Genomic DNA, 15,507 nt, shown 5'->3' with positions numbered 1-15,507 from the left:
AGAGTAATTAGAAAAAAGTTAAAAATTGTATAACTGGCTAATTTAGAAACAGAATCACAACCAGAAAAATAATTTAGCAGTTGTTACTGGGAGTCAAAGAGGAGAGTGGGGAAAGTAGCTTTTCATTATAAGGCCTATAGGATTATTTGAGAAATACGTGTGTTCACCCAATACACACACATACGGAACCAAAATTGGTATTCCAATAGGATTGTCAGACTCTACAAAGAACTTATTTAAATGATTCACTTTGTGACGACAGAATGTTTTTGAAAACTGCAGACTTAATTTTTAAAAATGACATAGTCATCCTGGTGGAAAAATGAATGGAGCATTAATTTCCAACTAACATGATGATAAATATTTTACACACATGACTCCTGAAAAGATGCTACTATCTATCTCCATTTTACAGATGAAAAAATCAATGGCAGCATCTTGCTAAAACTTTCATATTTCATAGAAGTTCTCTATCAGTTTTATTTTAAAATTGTTGACCAGCTGCAAAAACATGCATTTTTGTGTTATTTCCTTAGTCTATTATGAATAAGCATGGGAGTATTATATACATGCAGATATATGCATAGAAATATACATATGTTAAATTTACATGAACGTAAAAAAAATATTGCACGATGCATGACCCTCACTGCAAACATGGGCCTCTTTATGGTGACTGTCAGAGCACTAATGGCCAATGGAAGCCCAAAGATGCAGCAAATTGTCCCCCCCTGCTATCAGGTGGGTACAAGACTTACTATGCATGCTCAGTCTGTGCTCAAGAGGCACAGTCCTGCAGTTCCACCTGTGGACTCTGCAGTGGCCCAAGAACTGACTCCAGCCCCTCTTGGCCTCTGTATAGGAGCTCTTGGGACATGCTTAGACCATGACACATGGACGAGAAAGCCTTTTGGAAGTCCAGGTTCCCAGAGGAGAAGTTTCAGCACACTGCTGGAGCAAAATAATAGGAGTTTGGGTGTGTTGCGGAGCTTGGATGCACTGGCAGATGCATCGGTATTTTGGAGAGCTTTAAAGAGATGTGGAAAGATTGGGACATCCAAGTTCACAAAGTTCCTAGGTTACCAAACAAACTTAACATAAAGAAAGCCTCTCCAAGACACATTATGATAAAACTGTCAAAATGCTGCCAAAGCAACCGTTCCCAAGGAGGCATGGACTGGAAAGTTCTCCAAGTGTTTTAAAGTCAGACTCAGAAACTGTGCAATCAAAAGAGATGAACCACAGCTTAGCGAGGTAAACATCATCTGGGTATTTGGAAGGCTTAACTGTCTAGATAAAATTTTCAAAACCAGGGATCTCAGCAGGGGGATGTGAAAATATAAGAGTCCCCCGGAATGAGTCAAGTGTGAATTCTCTCTCATTGGTGGTAAAATCCCACTGCAAGGTGGTGACCCGGAGTTCCCATATCACTAGAAGCTGACATTTGGAGAAGTTCAAGCTTATGAGAGAGTCAGTATCACCACAAATGAAAACCACATTCACAGATGATTCCCTGAACCGGAAATGACAGAACAAGAAGAGTGAGGAATACGACCTCTCAGGGACAGGAATCATTTTCACAAAGGCTGCACAGATTCCGTTCCCGTCCCTCTCTCCTCTCAAGTCTGAGAGAAACTGAGCACCTCTCCTGTCCTCTGGGATGACCAGCCCCACCCAGGTCCAACTGAAATGAGGCATCAGAGAGACCATGCCAAGGGCCAGAGATGTGTCCATCTGATAGAGAGAGGGACGCTGCTCATTGTCACTCAGGGTAGGATCAAAAGGACCAGACGTAAGCTACAGGGGAACGGAAATTGGAGGAAATCAGAGGAAGAAGATCGGCAAAAAGCACTATTTGGGTGCTGAAGGTTATTCAGCAACACCTGCAAGCGGTCAAAGGGAAGATTTGCTCATTTAATTTTCCAGTCATTTCCCATTCCCTGAGAGCTTTCTGGAAAATAACGGATCAGGCTCAGAGTTCCAGGAAATACCTTGTCTCCTTCCCCCTCATCCTACTCTGAACTCCGCGCAAAGGAAATGTACACACGTCACCAAGACTCCGTCCCCTTACTCTGTAAAGTTTTACCCCTCGAGGGATGCATAAGCCCAGTCCCCTCCTTCCATCCTTTTGAGGCACCTGAGGATGGCACCAAAGGACACGTGGTTTCATCTCTCGCATCTCACCCAGCCTTCCCTGGTGGAAACCTGTAGAGTTCCAGCAGTGCTCCAATCCGGGCAGAGATTGCCCGTGTAGTTCCGTAAGTACTGCTACAGCCTTGCTCTCTCTCCTGCAGTTGTAATTCGGGATGTCCTTGCCCAGCCCGGGCAGCCAGATGAGGGAGCTCTCCAGCGCCCCCTATTCACTGTGCCGGGCATTGCAGACATCAAATCCCAGAGTCACGTCGTGTAAAAGATTCCTATTGATTTATTCGGTGGCAAAGACCACAGCCAGAACATACTGGTAGTCCTTGTACTGAAACCTGCATGGAGAGAAAGGAAACTAGGGGAAAGACTCAAACCTGGATTATCTTCAAATCCAGTACAATGACTTCAAGAGAGAGGAATGCCCAGTCAGCTCATTCCATGTGGGCTACTGGTCGGCTCTCCTAAAGCCTTGGAATTTAGAGCTAAAGGAAATAGCATAACTTAAGCTCTGGAAGGTTGGTCCTTCGTGAATTCCACACACAAGGAGGGAAATGATCCAGTTTAGGAAAGAGTGTTATGAATGGAAACACAGGTCACATTCAGAGCGTGGGTTTTGTAAATGATTCTTTGGTTCAGTTACCAAAAATGATTCTTTGGTTCAGTTCATACCAACACATCATTAAATGCTTCCTGTAACAGCAGCAATATTCACGTGAAACTGGAGATAGCCCTGGGGAGGACAAGCGATTCCAAGTGGAGCGTAGGGGACAACAGAGAGGCATGACATCTGTGGGCAGAGAATGGTGCAGCCGAAGCTGGCCATCAAACTGCCTGAGCTTCTGTGCCGTCCGGTTGTTGTGTCTTCCACCATCCAAAACCCAGAGAACTGAGAGCAACTTCAGTGCCCCAGTGAAGAAGGAATCATGAAAAAGGCAGCAACATTTGGAAAAAGCATGAAGGCTGGAAACACTTTGGAAGCTAAGAGACACAGCCCTGGAAAGTTTAAAAATTGACAATGCAGTTACCAAAACGGATTCAAATGGAAAGAGAGAGAAAAATCATACAAACGCTGCTCTACGGTTTCAAGAGAGTGTTTAAGAACTAAACTTCCAAATACACACCAGTCCTGGAAGACCTCCACATGAGCTGTTGCTGAAACTCAAGGGTAGGAATTTACTCTACTAGGAAACTCTTCCAGAATACAAATAAGAAGGAACATCTGTTATCTATGAAGTTAACGTGAGTTGTTACCAGCACCAAAAAGACAATTTGAGCAAAGAATCCTTCCCCACAGACTATTAGAAAATAAGGTAACCCTTTACTGTCTTCACAGATAAGGCCCTTGCATTTTTGCCAGGAGGAAAACAATATGCTTATTGACATATAGAAAGCATTTGATAAAATTCAATATCCATTTCCAGTTGAACTGATTAGCTTAGTAGGGGGACAGATCCTTTAACGCTAAAACAAAAAGCAAACCTAGGTCTTGTTTAAAGCAATGAGTCGCAACTGCATGTGGGCAGGGATAGGCGCACAGGATCTCACTGAACCCGGGGGCTGCTCCATGCGGGTGGGTTTTGTTCCCCCACAGATCCGAAGGAATGAACACCATGAGTCTGTGACTAATAATACAGTGTGTCATCTCCCTTACGCGCTGTGGGATAAAGATGCTTAAAGAATTTCTGTATAAAGGGCATAGCCATTAAAATCAGGAGCAAAACGATCATTTCTGTTAGAATGGCCACTATCCAAAAGACAAGAAGTAACAAGTGTCGGCGGGAATGTGGAGAAAAGTTATGCACTGTTGGTGGGAATGTCAATTGGTGCAGCCACTGTGGAAAGCAGTATGGAGGTTCCTCAAAAAACTAAAAACAGAAATACCATTCGACCCAGTAATTCCACTTCTAGGAATTCTCCCAAAGAAAACAAAATCCCCGATTTGAAAAGATATATGCATCCCTATGTTTATTGTTGCATTATTTACACTAGGCAAGATACAGAAGCAGGTGACTGTCCATCAATAGATGAATGGATAAAGAAGTGGTACATATACACAATGGAATACTACAGAGCCATAACAAAGACAGAAATCCTGCCATTTGCAACAACATGGATGGACCTAGAGGGTATTATGATAAGTGAAATAAGCCAGGCAGAGAAAGACAAATACTATGTGATTTCACTTATTTGTGGAATATAAAAACAAAACAAAACAAATGAACAAAACAGCAGTAGACTCATAGACACTGAGAAGTGACTGGTGGTTACCATGGGGGAGGGTTTGGGATGGGTGGGGGAAGAGGGGGAGGGGCTAAAGGGGCACAAATATAATCAATCATAATATAAGTTGGTCACAGGAACGCTAGTACAGCATGGAGAATAAAGCCAATTATTCTGTAACATTTTCCTGTGTTGGCAGATAGTAACTGCACTAGTAGGGTGAGGATTTAATCATACGGGTAACTGTCGAACCACTGTGTTGCATATTTAGAACCAATATTGCATATCAACTATAATTAATTAATTAACCATGGGGACAAAAACATAGCATGAGGAATACAGTCAATAATATTGTAATGACTTTGTGACAGATGCTAACTACACACAGTGGTGAGCATTTCCTAATGTATATAATTGTCAAATCATTACGGTGTACACCCAAAATGATATAATACTGTCAACACTATTGCAATTAAAACAAATTTTAATTAAAAAAATAAACATATATTAAAAAGTGGGGATCATAAAATAATTCACCCTATGATCCCTCCTCTTTAAAAAACAAAACAAAACGTAAAAGAAGTCCAGAGATAAGTATCCCAGAAGGAACGATGTTCTTCCAGTATTCCCACTGCGTCGCAGTTCCCCGACTACTCCACAAGCCTGGATCCTGGACGGACCGTGCATGGAGCAGAGCTCCAGCCAATGGGCAATGGCCACGCAGCTGTTGGCAAGAACTCTTGCTGTTGTCAGCCACCGCCACCAAACAGGGGGTGAAGAATGAGCCGGGGGGGGGGGGGGGATGGCCACCTCCTCTTCCTCCTTCTCTTCCCCTCCGCCTCGAGGAGGAGAAGGAATGTCATTGTCAGGACCCGCTAGCAGCCAGGGGGGAAGGGTGCCTCTTGAAATCTCTGTGGGTCAGCCTTTTGGGGCAGAGAACAGGGTAAAGAGACATGAAGGGAGGAACAGGGGCGTCAGCTCAGCACTTCATCAAAGACCAAACTCCCTCTGCGAAAAGCCAACAGTGAATAAAGTAGGAATATGGACTCCAGCTGACCCTGGAAAAACGTGGGGCTCAGGAGCATCAGCCCCCATGCCCGCACAGTCAAAAATGCGCCCTTTAACTTTTGACTCCTCCAGAACTTAGCTATTAGCCTATGGGTGACCAGGAGCCTTACTGATAACATAAACGGTCGAAGAACATATATCTTGCATGCTTTATGTATTATATGCTGAACGCTTGCAATAAAGTAAGCTAGAGGAAAGAAAAACGGTTTTTCAAAGTATTGCAAATCTCCAAACAATTTTCCAAAAAATTATTGAAAAAGAAATCCACGTCTACATGTTCACAGTTCCAATCCATGTTGTTCCTGGGTCAGCCGTCCTTACGGGGTGATAGAAAATCACACAATCTCGCTCTTAACAGGCTGTGCTGAGGGCTTTCAGGGATTCACTCATTTAATTTTCACCGCACCCTTAGGAAGAAGATATTGTTACCTGTTTGCAGCCCTTAAGGGAGACGCTGCTCAGACCTCCCTTCTTGAGAAGCTGTTTTGGTTCATGAAACTGATCAACTCCACCTGCTGCAGGTTTCACGGCCAAGCCACGTTTTCCATGGGCCGCAACCAGCCAATGTGGGACTGGTGGGAGAGTCAGAGCCAGGCCTTCCCGCCCGATGCAGGCCTCCCCAGCAGGTGCTGAGGGCTCTGGGGCACCCACGTCTGCCTGGTAGAATGGGGGAGACTTTCTCAGAACTGCATTGAGAACTGCTGCTCACTCACCCCTTTACCCACGTATTTGATTCTATTTGGGGGATTGCTTCTCAAAGCTTTTAAATTCCAAAATACGCCCTGAGGATGGCAGTGTTTCACCACCCTAAATCCACAAACCCACATGTGTTCCTTTCCCACTAGAACCAAGGGTAGCGACCAAGGACGCGGTCCATTACTATTTTGTAACCTGCAGATACCAATCTTCTTGGCTGGGGTACAGATCGGTTTACTATCCCAGAGAGGACCTTCTTCTCTTTCAACGTATGTGTCAGCTAACCGGAGGGCACAAACCCAGAGCTACAAAATGCCTAATAAAATTTCCATCCCTCTTAGGACTCTGCACCAAGACAATGCACCTTAAGACTCGTTCCACCTTTCACAAAATAGCAACAAAAGCCAAAGATGGGAACGTTCTAAAGTGTCACCAGTAGGCAGAGTATGAATTTGCATTTGTTTTGATAAGAGGTGGTCCTAAGGGATATGGAGTGTCTAAAAAGAAATTGGTATCATGGTACATAAGGTGTCAAAGAGCCTGCAAAACTAGAGACAGGGTATGTAAAGCGTCCGCATTTCAGGCTCACTACATTGCTCCCAAAGCCAGACAACAAAGCAAAACCTTGAGTGCTTGCAGCGAACTGTCGTTGGGCGCTGGCCCATAGATTCATCTGCTTTTCATACCCCCGTGGCTTCAAGCCCTTTCAAAGTGATTTCCCTAATGGCTAACATATGTTCATCCTCTGAAACCTATCATCTCCAATTAGACACATCCCCAGTGAGACACTGAAGCCAATTATCTTTTGGTTTCTCTCATCCTCCCATTAAGGACAATAAATGGATCTCTTAGAATCCAACTATAAAATCATTCACTCTGAGCAAGGGAAATCTCCTAAATGTCACCGACGTGGTGGTCACAACTTTGCAATCACTGATCACCCTGAGTGACAGGAAACCATAATCATTTGCTCAACGGTCAATGCTTCCACGATCATCCTGTTTAAAATTGTGCCCCCAACCCCTCCCTGAAGACTGAATGTGTCCCCTCAAAATGCGTTTGTTGAAGTCCTATCCCACAGTGTGGCTGGCTGTATTTAGATGAAGCTTTTAGGAAAGTAACAAAGGTTGCCTGAGGGAATAACGGTGGAGCCCAGATCCAACAGCATTAGCATCCTTGTAAGAGACACCAGGGGAAGGTTATCTGCAAGCCAAACAGGAGTCCTCACCAGGAACCAGATCAGCAAACACCTTGATCTGGGACTTCCAGCCTCCACAACTGTGAGAAAATTAATTTTTGTTGCTTAAACCCAAACATGAGTCCGTGGTATTTGTTCTGAGGGAGCAAGCATTCCCTGTCCACTTTTCCTCTATTTTGTCTTCTAACATAGGTCGTTTCTAACACTACAGAGTTCTTCTCACAGTCAGCCATGCAGAACCTTAGATGCCTACAACTGAAAAGAAAAAACATAGGCTGAAAACAAATGTCAATATCCCGCTTAAGCAATTCCAAACAGAACAACGCCATAAACAAATAGAATGAAGGCCACCTAATACGAAGCATAGAGCAACACAATTAATAAGGATGTTATGCATGTTGACTATAGTTTTTAAAAAATAATGAAATCGACAAGCTTCCCTTCTTACTGATTAGGGAAGAAAAAAAATGACCTCAAAATTAGAAAGTGCAAGGTAACTCCAAAGATTAAAAAGATGATGAGAGATTGCTTTGAATCTCAGCTGCCAGATTTGGAAAATTTACACAAGGAAAATTCCTAGGAAAACCTGACTTGCTATGTGAGACTTTATCCACCAGGTGGTGCTGGAACGTCCGTGTGGGAACCGCCAGGCCTGTCCAGGGTTTTGTTTCTGGATCTTCAAGCATAAGTAAGCATCAGGACGGTCCAAGGCAGGGCCATCTGGGGTTTGCGCAGGTGACATCCTGGAGTTCTGCGTCACTCTCTAGGGACAGGAGACAGCAGAAGGGGCAATACTGCCCGTGCACCCCTAAGAGTTCACAGACACAGAGAATAACAGATTTGTGGCTGCCAGGGGTGGGGGTGGGGAGTGGGCGAAACGGGTGAGGCGGCGTCAAACGGTAGAAACTTCCAGTTATAAAATAAACAAGTCCTGGGGAGGCCCTGTACAGCACTCCGTTAACAAGACAGCCTTGTGTACCTGAAAATTGCCAAGAGGTAGATCTTAAAAGTTCTCACCACAAGAAAAAAAAAATGTTACAATGTGGGGAGGCGGATGTTAACCAGACTTATTGTGGTGATCCCTTTGCCGTGAATATAAAGATCCAATCATTATCTTGCACACCTGAAACGAATACAATGTTCTATGTCACTTATAGTTCAATTTAAAAGGAAATAAAACTAGGATCCATAAAAAAAAAAAATAGACCAGCCCATTAGAATGCCTTCTGCCAGGGGCATCACGATAGGCATCAATGCCAGTGATGAATATTATTAGCTGAACACTTAGTTAAGGACACTCTCTGCGCCACGCAGGTAATAACTCTTCATCAGTCCAATACCTCAAATCAGATCTTTAGGCTGTTTTATTAGTTTTCTACTGCTGTTTGACAAAGGTAACAACTTAAAGCAACATGCACATTTATCATCTCACTTTCCGTGGACCAGGAGTCCAGTACCACTTAGGTGGATCTCAGGGCCTCCCAGCCTGGATCCCAACCTCCCCATCAGAGGCAACCAAGGTTCTGACTTGATTCTGTCGCCATGGGGTAGTTTAGCCAGGCCCGGTTTAAATGCTTTATGCACACAACAGCCCGAGAAGCAGGGACCACGACCACCCCTATCATATATAGGTGAGGAATTAGAATTTAGGCTAGTGTTGTACTGCTAATCATGACAGAGATGGGATTCGAAATCAGGCAGAGGGCTCCTAGTCCACCAGGGGAGGTCATTGTTGCCCACTGAGGGGGCCTGGGGTGTGGCCTAGAAAGACACCTATACCATCAGTGGGTAGGAAGCTAACAAGAAGTCCAGCTAAGACCCAAGCCCCAGGGAGAAGCTCCAGGAACCTGGGAGCTGACAGATACCTCCCTCCCACACAGGAGGAGTTTGGGGGTGTGGGAAGGACATCCTGGAGGGAACATGGAGAGTAAACGTTACCTCAATTAATCTTCACTATGGTCACATGAAGGAGGGTCTATCATCTCAATCATAGGAGGGTAAAATGAGAAGTGTGAGTGGCTGTTGCAGGATTGATTCCAGTTGGTTCACACATCCCTGTATCCAAACCCTCGGGGGGTCCCCATCCCCACCTGCACACATGCCGACTCTGGGCTCATTCATCTGACCCTCTGGGCAACAGGACAGTAGCAAATTTTGCACAAGCGGAAGTTTAGAAAGTGCTTATATATTTGGGGTTTGCCCTTTCTTCCCACTGGGTATGCGGCAATCACCACACTATGAACAAACCCCAGCTAGCCCCCTGAAACAGGAATGAGCCCAGCCACCCCTGCAGAGGTCTCAGACACAGCAGTGAGGCTGTGACCAGAACAACCAGCCCAGACACAGAACTGTGAGAAATACATGTTTGCTGTTTGCAGCCATTGTGGGGCCGTTTGTTACACAGCAACAACTGACACGTGAGGTCATGTGATTCATTCAGTCATGTGGGAAGCTGAAGATAGGGAGTCTGTCTCCTTACCCACTGCACTGTGTGTTCAGCCTAAGGCTGTTTAAAATCCTCTTTCAATCTGTTGGTCCCATGCTGGCCACCCACCCCTGGGGGCAGGCCCGTGCTCCTGAGATGACATTAAAAATATTTAATGTGTCAACCTCCAGCGTGGTGGAATGGAGCTAAACCCTGGAGGGCTCCTGGTATTTAGGGAATGAACCCCTCAGTACTTAGCTCATGGGAAGGCCTGGGGCGCTTTGGGGGTAGCAGTTACCTACTATGGAAATAGTTCAACATTTCAACCACCAGTATGACTGTACAGTTATGAACCAGCAAATCATCAGCCTGGCTAGTTAACAATTTTTAACCTCCTTCATTGCTTTGAAGAACCTAGGTTTGTCCCTTCTCGGAACAGGCACCCACAGCTTCCTGGGAAATTTCCCTGAACACAGCCCATCTCATCGCCACAACCCCACACAGTTTGCAAGTCCTTACTTAGAAATCACACAAAAACAGGAGTATTCTCAGATAATTTATTCAGAATTTTTCATATAAACAGTTAATTATCCCATATTTTACATGCAGAGCAGTTTTGATATTCCTCCCCCCTCCAAAAAAAAGGCATATTCTGTACATGGTGCTACTTGACTCTGGTAGGAAAACATTGAAAAAATCATCAAGCTTTTGGTGGCTTTTGCATTTCCAAGTTGTTTTCTGCACACACGGAGAGTCATTTGATCCTGTGCGGCTGATGGAGGATGGGAGGTTATCTGCTGCTGACAGGCAAGACCAGGACTCCCCCCGAGGCACACAAAGTAGAAAGACTAAGCAGGCCATTTCTGAACATGTGCATGGATGCACACTCCTTTGGGGGCTGTTCCTTCCTTCTCAGATAGGACCATGAACCCCAGATCTACCATCTGGCTTCTAACAGGACTTCTGGGGGCTGGTGGCCCTAAAATTGGCTGATGGCTGGTTCTGGACCTTGATCAATTGCCAAGGTGACAATGAACTCAGAAAGTCATTTTTCCTGTTTCTGGGGGACCCCTCAGGAAATATTCACCTTCAGTTGTAACCCCTGTATGTCAACTGCATTCTTCCATGCATTTGAAAGAACAAACGCTGCTCTGTTCTTTCCATTCCCAACGTCACCTCTGGTGTAAATCCATATTCTGAAGAATGGTCTGCAAGCCTTTCTGAAGGGACTCCATTCTACACGCATCAGCATTTCCCCATTCCCCGCCAGCAACAGAATTTCTGAATAGCCTGAGGTGTCAAGGACTTGCCAAGTGGCATCCAAAAGACATTCAACCCTTAACTTCTACTCACCACAAAGTAGAAAAATGACTATTGTTGGGATGACAGCACATCCAATCACTGACCTGAACAGCCTAGCACGGGCCATGCTCTAATGGGGTTCCTGCCCATTGACCTATGTTATAGCAGCTACAGAGAAATACTTCCCGACCCAACAAACACATTTTGTGGCGGACTGTCGGCTCTGGTGGAAGACAGTGGAAGATCTGCCCATCGGTTGGCAGCAATCTCTGATGATCACAAGATTGTATGTGCACATCATTAAATCATTTCATTTTCCCTCAGTTGCGCTCAGTTCTATCCAAGAGAACCAGCAGCATTTCTCTCTTCCTACTAACTTGAAATTTTGGGAAACATCCCGGACAGGTCCCAGAATATGAACATTTCCAGACGTGTGTTGGACATCACCCGTCCAGGGAGACAGTAACATGTTTGGTATTCTTCTCCCGGAAGAAGAGACTAGGACCATGCATTTTGCCACATTCATGAGAAGGGTTTTGATAATAGTGAGACAGGTTTAAAAGCAGACAAGAAAGCGTCAACCTGAGCTGGCTTTGTTGCATTCTGGGGGAACCCATCACTGCAACCCCCCAGGGCAATCATGATTTTCCAGGGCTGAAGTTCTATTGTTATAGAATCAACACTGTTGGATGCCACAGGAGGCTTGTGACCCAACGGCTCCTCACTCTCATTACCGTAGCAGCAGAGACAGCAAAATGATGTTCATGAAATCCCGAATATGCAGGGTGGGTGCAGCACTCCACCGTACCTCTCCAGGGCAAGCGGACAAAGGTGCGTCTACGGAGGCATGCCTGAAAGTATGGCCAGGGCAGTGAGGTCCTGTGGGTATGGCAACAGCCCTGCCCACTCGCACATGGCTTCTCAAAGCCCCATCAAGTCAAACAGCACCAGCTTTAAATCAACCAAACCACAATACAGTAGTCCAAGGCTTTGTTGCTAAAAAATACACTCAGCACACCAGTGGATTTGAGATTGAGGTTTTTTTCAACGTGACCCCTTCCCACTGGGAGACACTACATCGGGTGTTTTTGTGTAAGATGCCTGTGAGTGTGACTTGTTCTACCACCAGAAAAGCATCTGAGCCTGAAAGGAGTGGAAATAAAGCAGGAAGAATTCAGGGCATCTTAGTGCTCACTTTGGGGGAATGCAGTGGACACTGGGGATTCTGGCTTTGCAGATAAGCGCAGGTGATGAGTGCCCCCTCCTCACCCAGGGGGGATAGTTCAGGCCTGAACACCCCACACAGCAGACGCCCTGAAACTCGGATCACGTTTAGGGAGCACGCTGTCAATGGACAGAGGATGTTATTTGTTTAAGATTAAATTCAGAAAAAAAAATTATCAGCCAGAAAAAGGATCTATGCTCCTATGAAGGCCATCCTTGATCCCAGTGCCCTTCCTCAAAATTCTTACTGGTCCCTGGCATTCGGAATCGGCCGATCTGGATTTCCCAATTCAAACTGGATCCAGGCAGAATTCTGAAGTCTCCAAGGTGTCCGTTATCGAACCACATTCTAACGGTACCCTGAGGTAGTCTGTGCTGGAAAAAAAAAAATCATTGCCCCACATTCACCTGTTTATTTATTTTTTGATAAAAATTTACACGCACTCCATTTTTTACGAAAGTGATTTTTACAGTGATTTTTTATATATTAAAATAAATAATTTTCCCCTAATATAAGAAAAACCTTTCTAAATTAGAAAAATGTGAAAGTTCCTGCTAGTGTCATATACAGCCACTACAAATTTCCTATGAAAAAGAACAAAATACCTAGATCTACGTGTTTTTTCTTGACTTGACATACAGACCCTCTTATATGTACAAAATAAATTTGGCGAAAATAATTTCTGTGCTCACTCCTTGTGCCCAATCACTGAAGCTCCCCAGAAATAGTTCACATGCCGTAATCTCTCAAATCACATAAGCAAGATCGCAATAGGCAATTGGGATTTGTGTCTACCTGTGTTCTTAATCTAGAATTGAGAAGGTTCGGAGGTCGCCATTGTGTCTCTATCCCATTCTTAAGCCAGCAACTCTTAAGAGAAGGAAAGGAAGCCGTCAAAAACTCGTGAGAGGATGCACTCAGGGATAACCCGTGGTTGAGCATGTTGATGAACCAAAATAATGAGTTCACCATGTTCTTTATTTGAGCAGCTGGGGTTCGTTCCCCAAAGAGAAGAAACCTGGATTCACCCCTGTTCAGAAGTCCTAAGGAGCGTGAAGACCCTTAGCAGTTCCTCCTGCACACTGTACTTTCGTAGGTACTGCAACATCGTGAGCACCTGAGAGTCCCACCTGGGCCCCGCACCTGGCCCAGCTGAGGCCACCGGGCACAGAGCAGCTTCTGGGAGGTCAATTCTGAGGACAGTCGGATGCCCTGAGGGCAGAGGTGCCAACAGATGCATCTCTCTTCATATTGCTTAGTGTTCTCAAAGTCCATCTGTGCAGTCGCACTGCGGCATCTGGTTTTTGCTGTGTTTGCACAGTTAACTGCAGGACGTGCACACCCAGTTGAGGAAGCTCGTGAGGTACACACAGAGAACCAGAAGATCCAAGGGCCACAAGTGTGGTCACAGGCAGGACACAGCTGCGGGGGTTGGCTGCCAGCTCACTTGAGCAGAAACCAACCCATCCGTCGAGCCGAACTGCCCACACCCTCAGCGTGGCCTCACCGTGTCCAGAAGGGTTAGCAGCTCACGTGGCTTTATTCCCAGAAAAATGGATGCCTTTAAGACCAAGCAAATCGGCCCCCGGTGCCTCCCCGGCCACCTCCCCACACAGGCAGACCCTCCCCACGAGCCCTCCCCCCAACCCCCGGAAATGGTCAATAACTTACGAGGCTGGTGCTGCAGATTTTTTTTTAAATTAAGTATGTCACAAATATATTCTCAAACATCTTTATCATTTTAGATTTTTTTTTTCTTTTTCCTTTTTCTTTCTTTTTTACGTCTTGGCTTTGTTTGGTCTGGAGAGATGCACTCTCACTCCAAACTGCCCCCTCGGTTCCTGGAAAATACTTTTTCACCAAAGTTAAGGGAGAGAAGACTCCTGAGATTCTACGGGGCATGAGACTCTGTCAAGGGCACAGCCTTCCCGGTAAAGAAGGAAGGAGGCGGCGCAGCTCAGGGGCTCCCAGGCCCCTGGGGCGCAGACCCTCCAACGGGCCGATCCCCAATGCGTGAACTCAGCATGAATGCCTTGCGCACACACGCGCGCGCACACACACACACACACCCTGGCCGTGTCTAACCTGGACGCACGCACGCGTACACACGTGAGCCACACACCGGGACTGCAGATCCTTATCAAAAGTACAAAAGCAGCAGCTATTGGTCAATTTGAGGAACTGATTTTGTGAAGAAGAAGAAGAAGAACCAAACCAAACCAAAACAAAAAAAAATCCTTCCACCTGGATGAGAAAAACCTTCCCCAAAGCCCACTCCGTAAAGCTTGGAATTCTACTGCAACAGGAGTTTGTTTTCTTTCAAACTTCTGTTCCACAAACAAGTTTTATGCTTTATGCTGTAGCTCAGACACCAGCAAAAAAAAAAAAACTTTGTAAAAACAGGTGTTTTTTTTTTTTTTCCCATCTCCTAGGGAAAAAAATAATAATAATAACATCCTGGATTGAAACTGCAGTCGTCGGAAAGGAGAGCCGCCCAGGAACTCCTTCCCCTCTGGGATCACAGCTCGGCTCTCTGCGGACGCGTCGCGCTGGCAATTCCCACAGACGTGCTGCAAGTCGTAAGCAGAACAGACGTAGACAGACACGCTCTCCTCGGCTGTTTGACACGGTGGCAGATGCGCGGGAAGATCCTGAGTTTGCTGGAGACCTTTCAACCCGACGAACAGGACCATGGAACCCCGCCCCGAGGCAGGGGCTGTTAGGAAGGGCTGGACCGCGGCAGAGTCAGAATCCGGCCATTTTTCTTACCCCCGTTCATGTGGGTGTAGGGGATGTGCTCCTCATAGTTCCTCTTGAGACCCAGGGAGGCCCCTCCGTCCCGGCCCCCGGCCTCCTCCCTCTGCGAGTGTGAGGCCCGATCCAGGGGGACGCTCTCCATGTCCTCAAACTCCAGCTCCAGCTCCTCGCTCTCGGGCGCCTTGTTCTCCTCGCTATGGAAGAAGGAAACTTCTGGAAAACTAGGGTGCAGGTCGTCCTTGAGCAGGTCCACGATCTCCAGGAAGGTCGGTCGCATCTTGGGATTGAACTGCCAGCACATGTGCATCAGGTCGGTGCTGAGGGACAGAGGGACACGTCGGGGGTGAGTCTGGGGGGTGGGGGTGTCCAGCCCCACGGCCCCTGCCCACCCCTCACCCCCGCAACCCACACGCGCGGATGACAAGTGCGGACATCAAAGGGCAGGCAGCAGGCAAGGCAGACACAGCAATG

At 46.1% G+C, this 15,507-nt stretch overlaps 1 protein-coding gene and 1 pseudogene across 4 annotated transcripts in view; both read right to left on the bottom strand.

The window, feature by feature from the left end:
* Nucleotides 1-1,122: 1,122 nt before the first annotated feature.
* Nucleotides 1,123-14,972, bottom strand: LOC118909146 (vomeronasal type-2 receptor 116-like; annotated as a pseudogene).
* Nucleotides 10,296-15,507, bottom strand: part of INSR (insulin receptor) — a 106,328-nt gene continuing 101,116 nt past the window's right edge. For all 4 annotated transcript variants that reach the window (XM_036879306.2, XM_036879308.2, XM_036879305.2 and 1 more), the window contains one exon: nt 10,296-15,353. In XM_036879306.2, the coding sequence (XP_036735201.2) occupies nt 14,999-15,353 (355 nt within the window). In that variant the 3' untranslated portion in view covers nt 10,296-14,998. The remainder of the gene's footprint in view (nt 15,354-15,507) is intronic.

The sequence above is a fragment of the Manis pentadactyla genome, chromosome 12, assembly GCF_030020395.1.
Source record: "Manis pentadactyla isolate mManPen7 chromosome 12, mManPen7.hap1, whole genome shotgun sequence".
NCBI classification, from domain to species: domain Eukaryota; kingdom Metazoa; phylum Chordata; class Mammalia; order Pholidota; family Manidae; genus Manis; species Manis pentadactyla.
The sequence above is the reverse complement of the archived record's forward strand: the minus strand, read 5'-3'. Positions and strand labels throughout refer to the sequence as shown.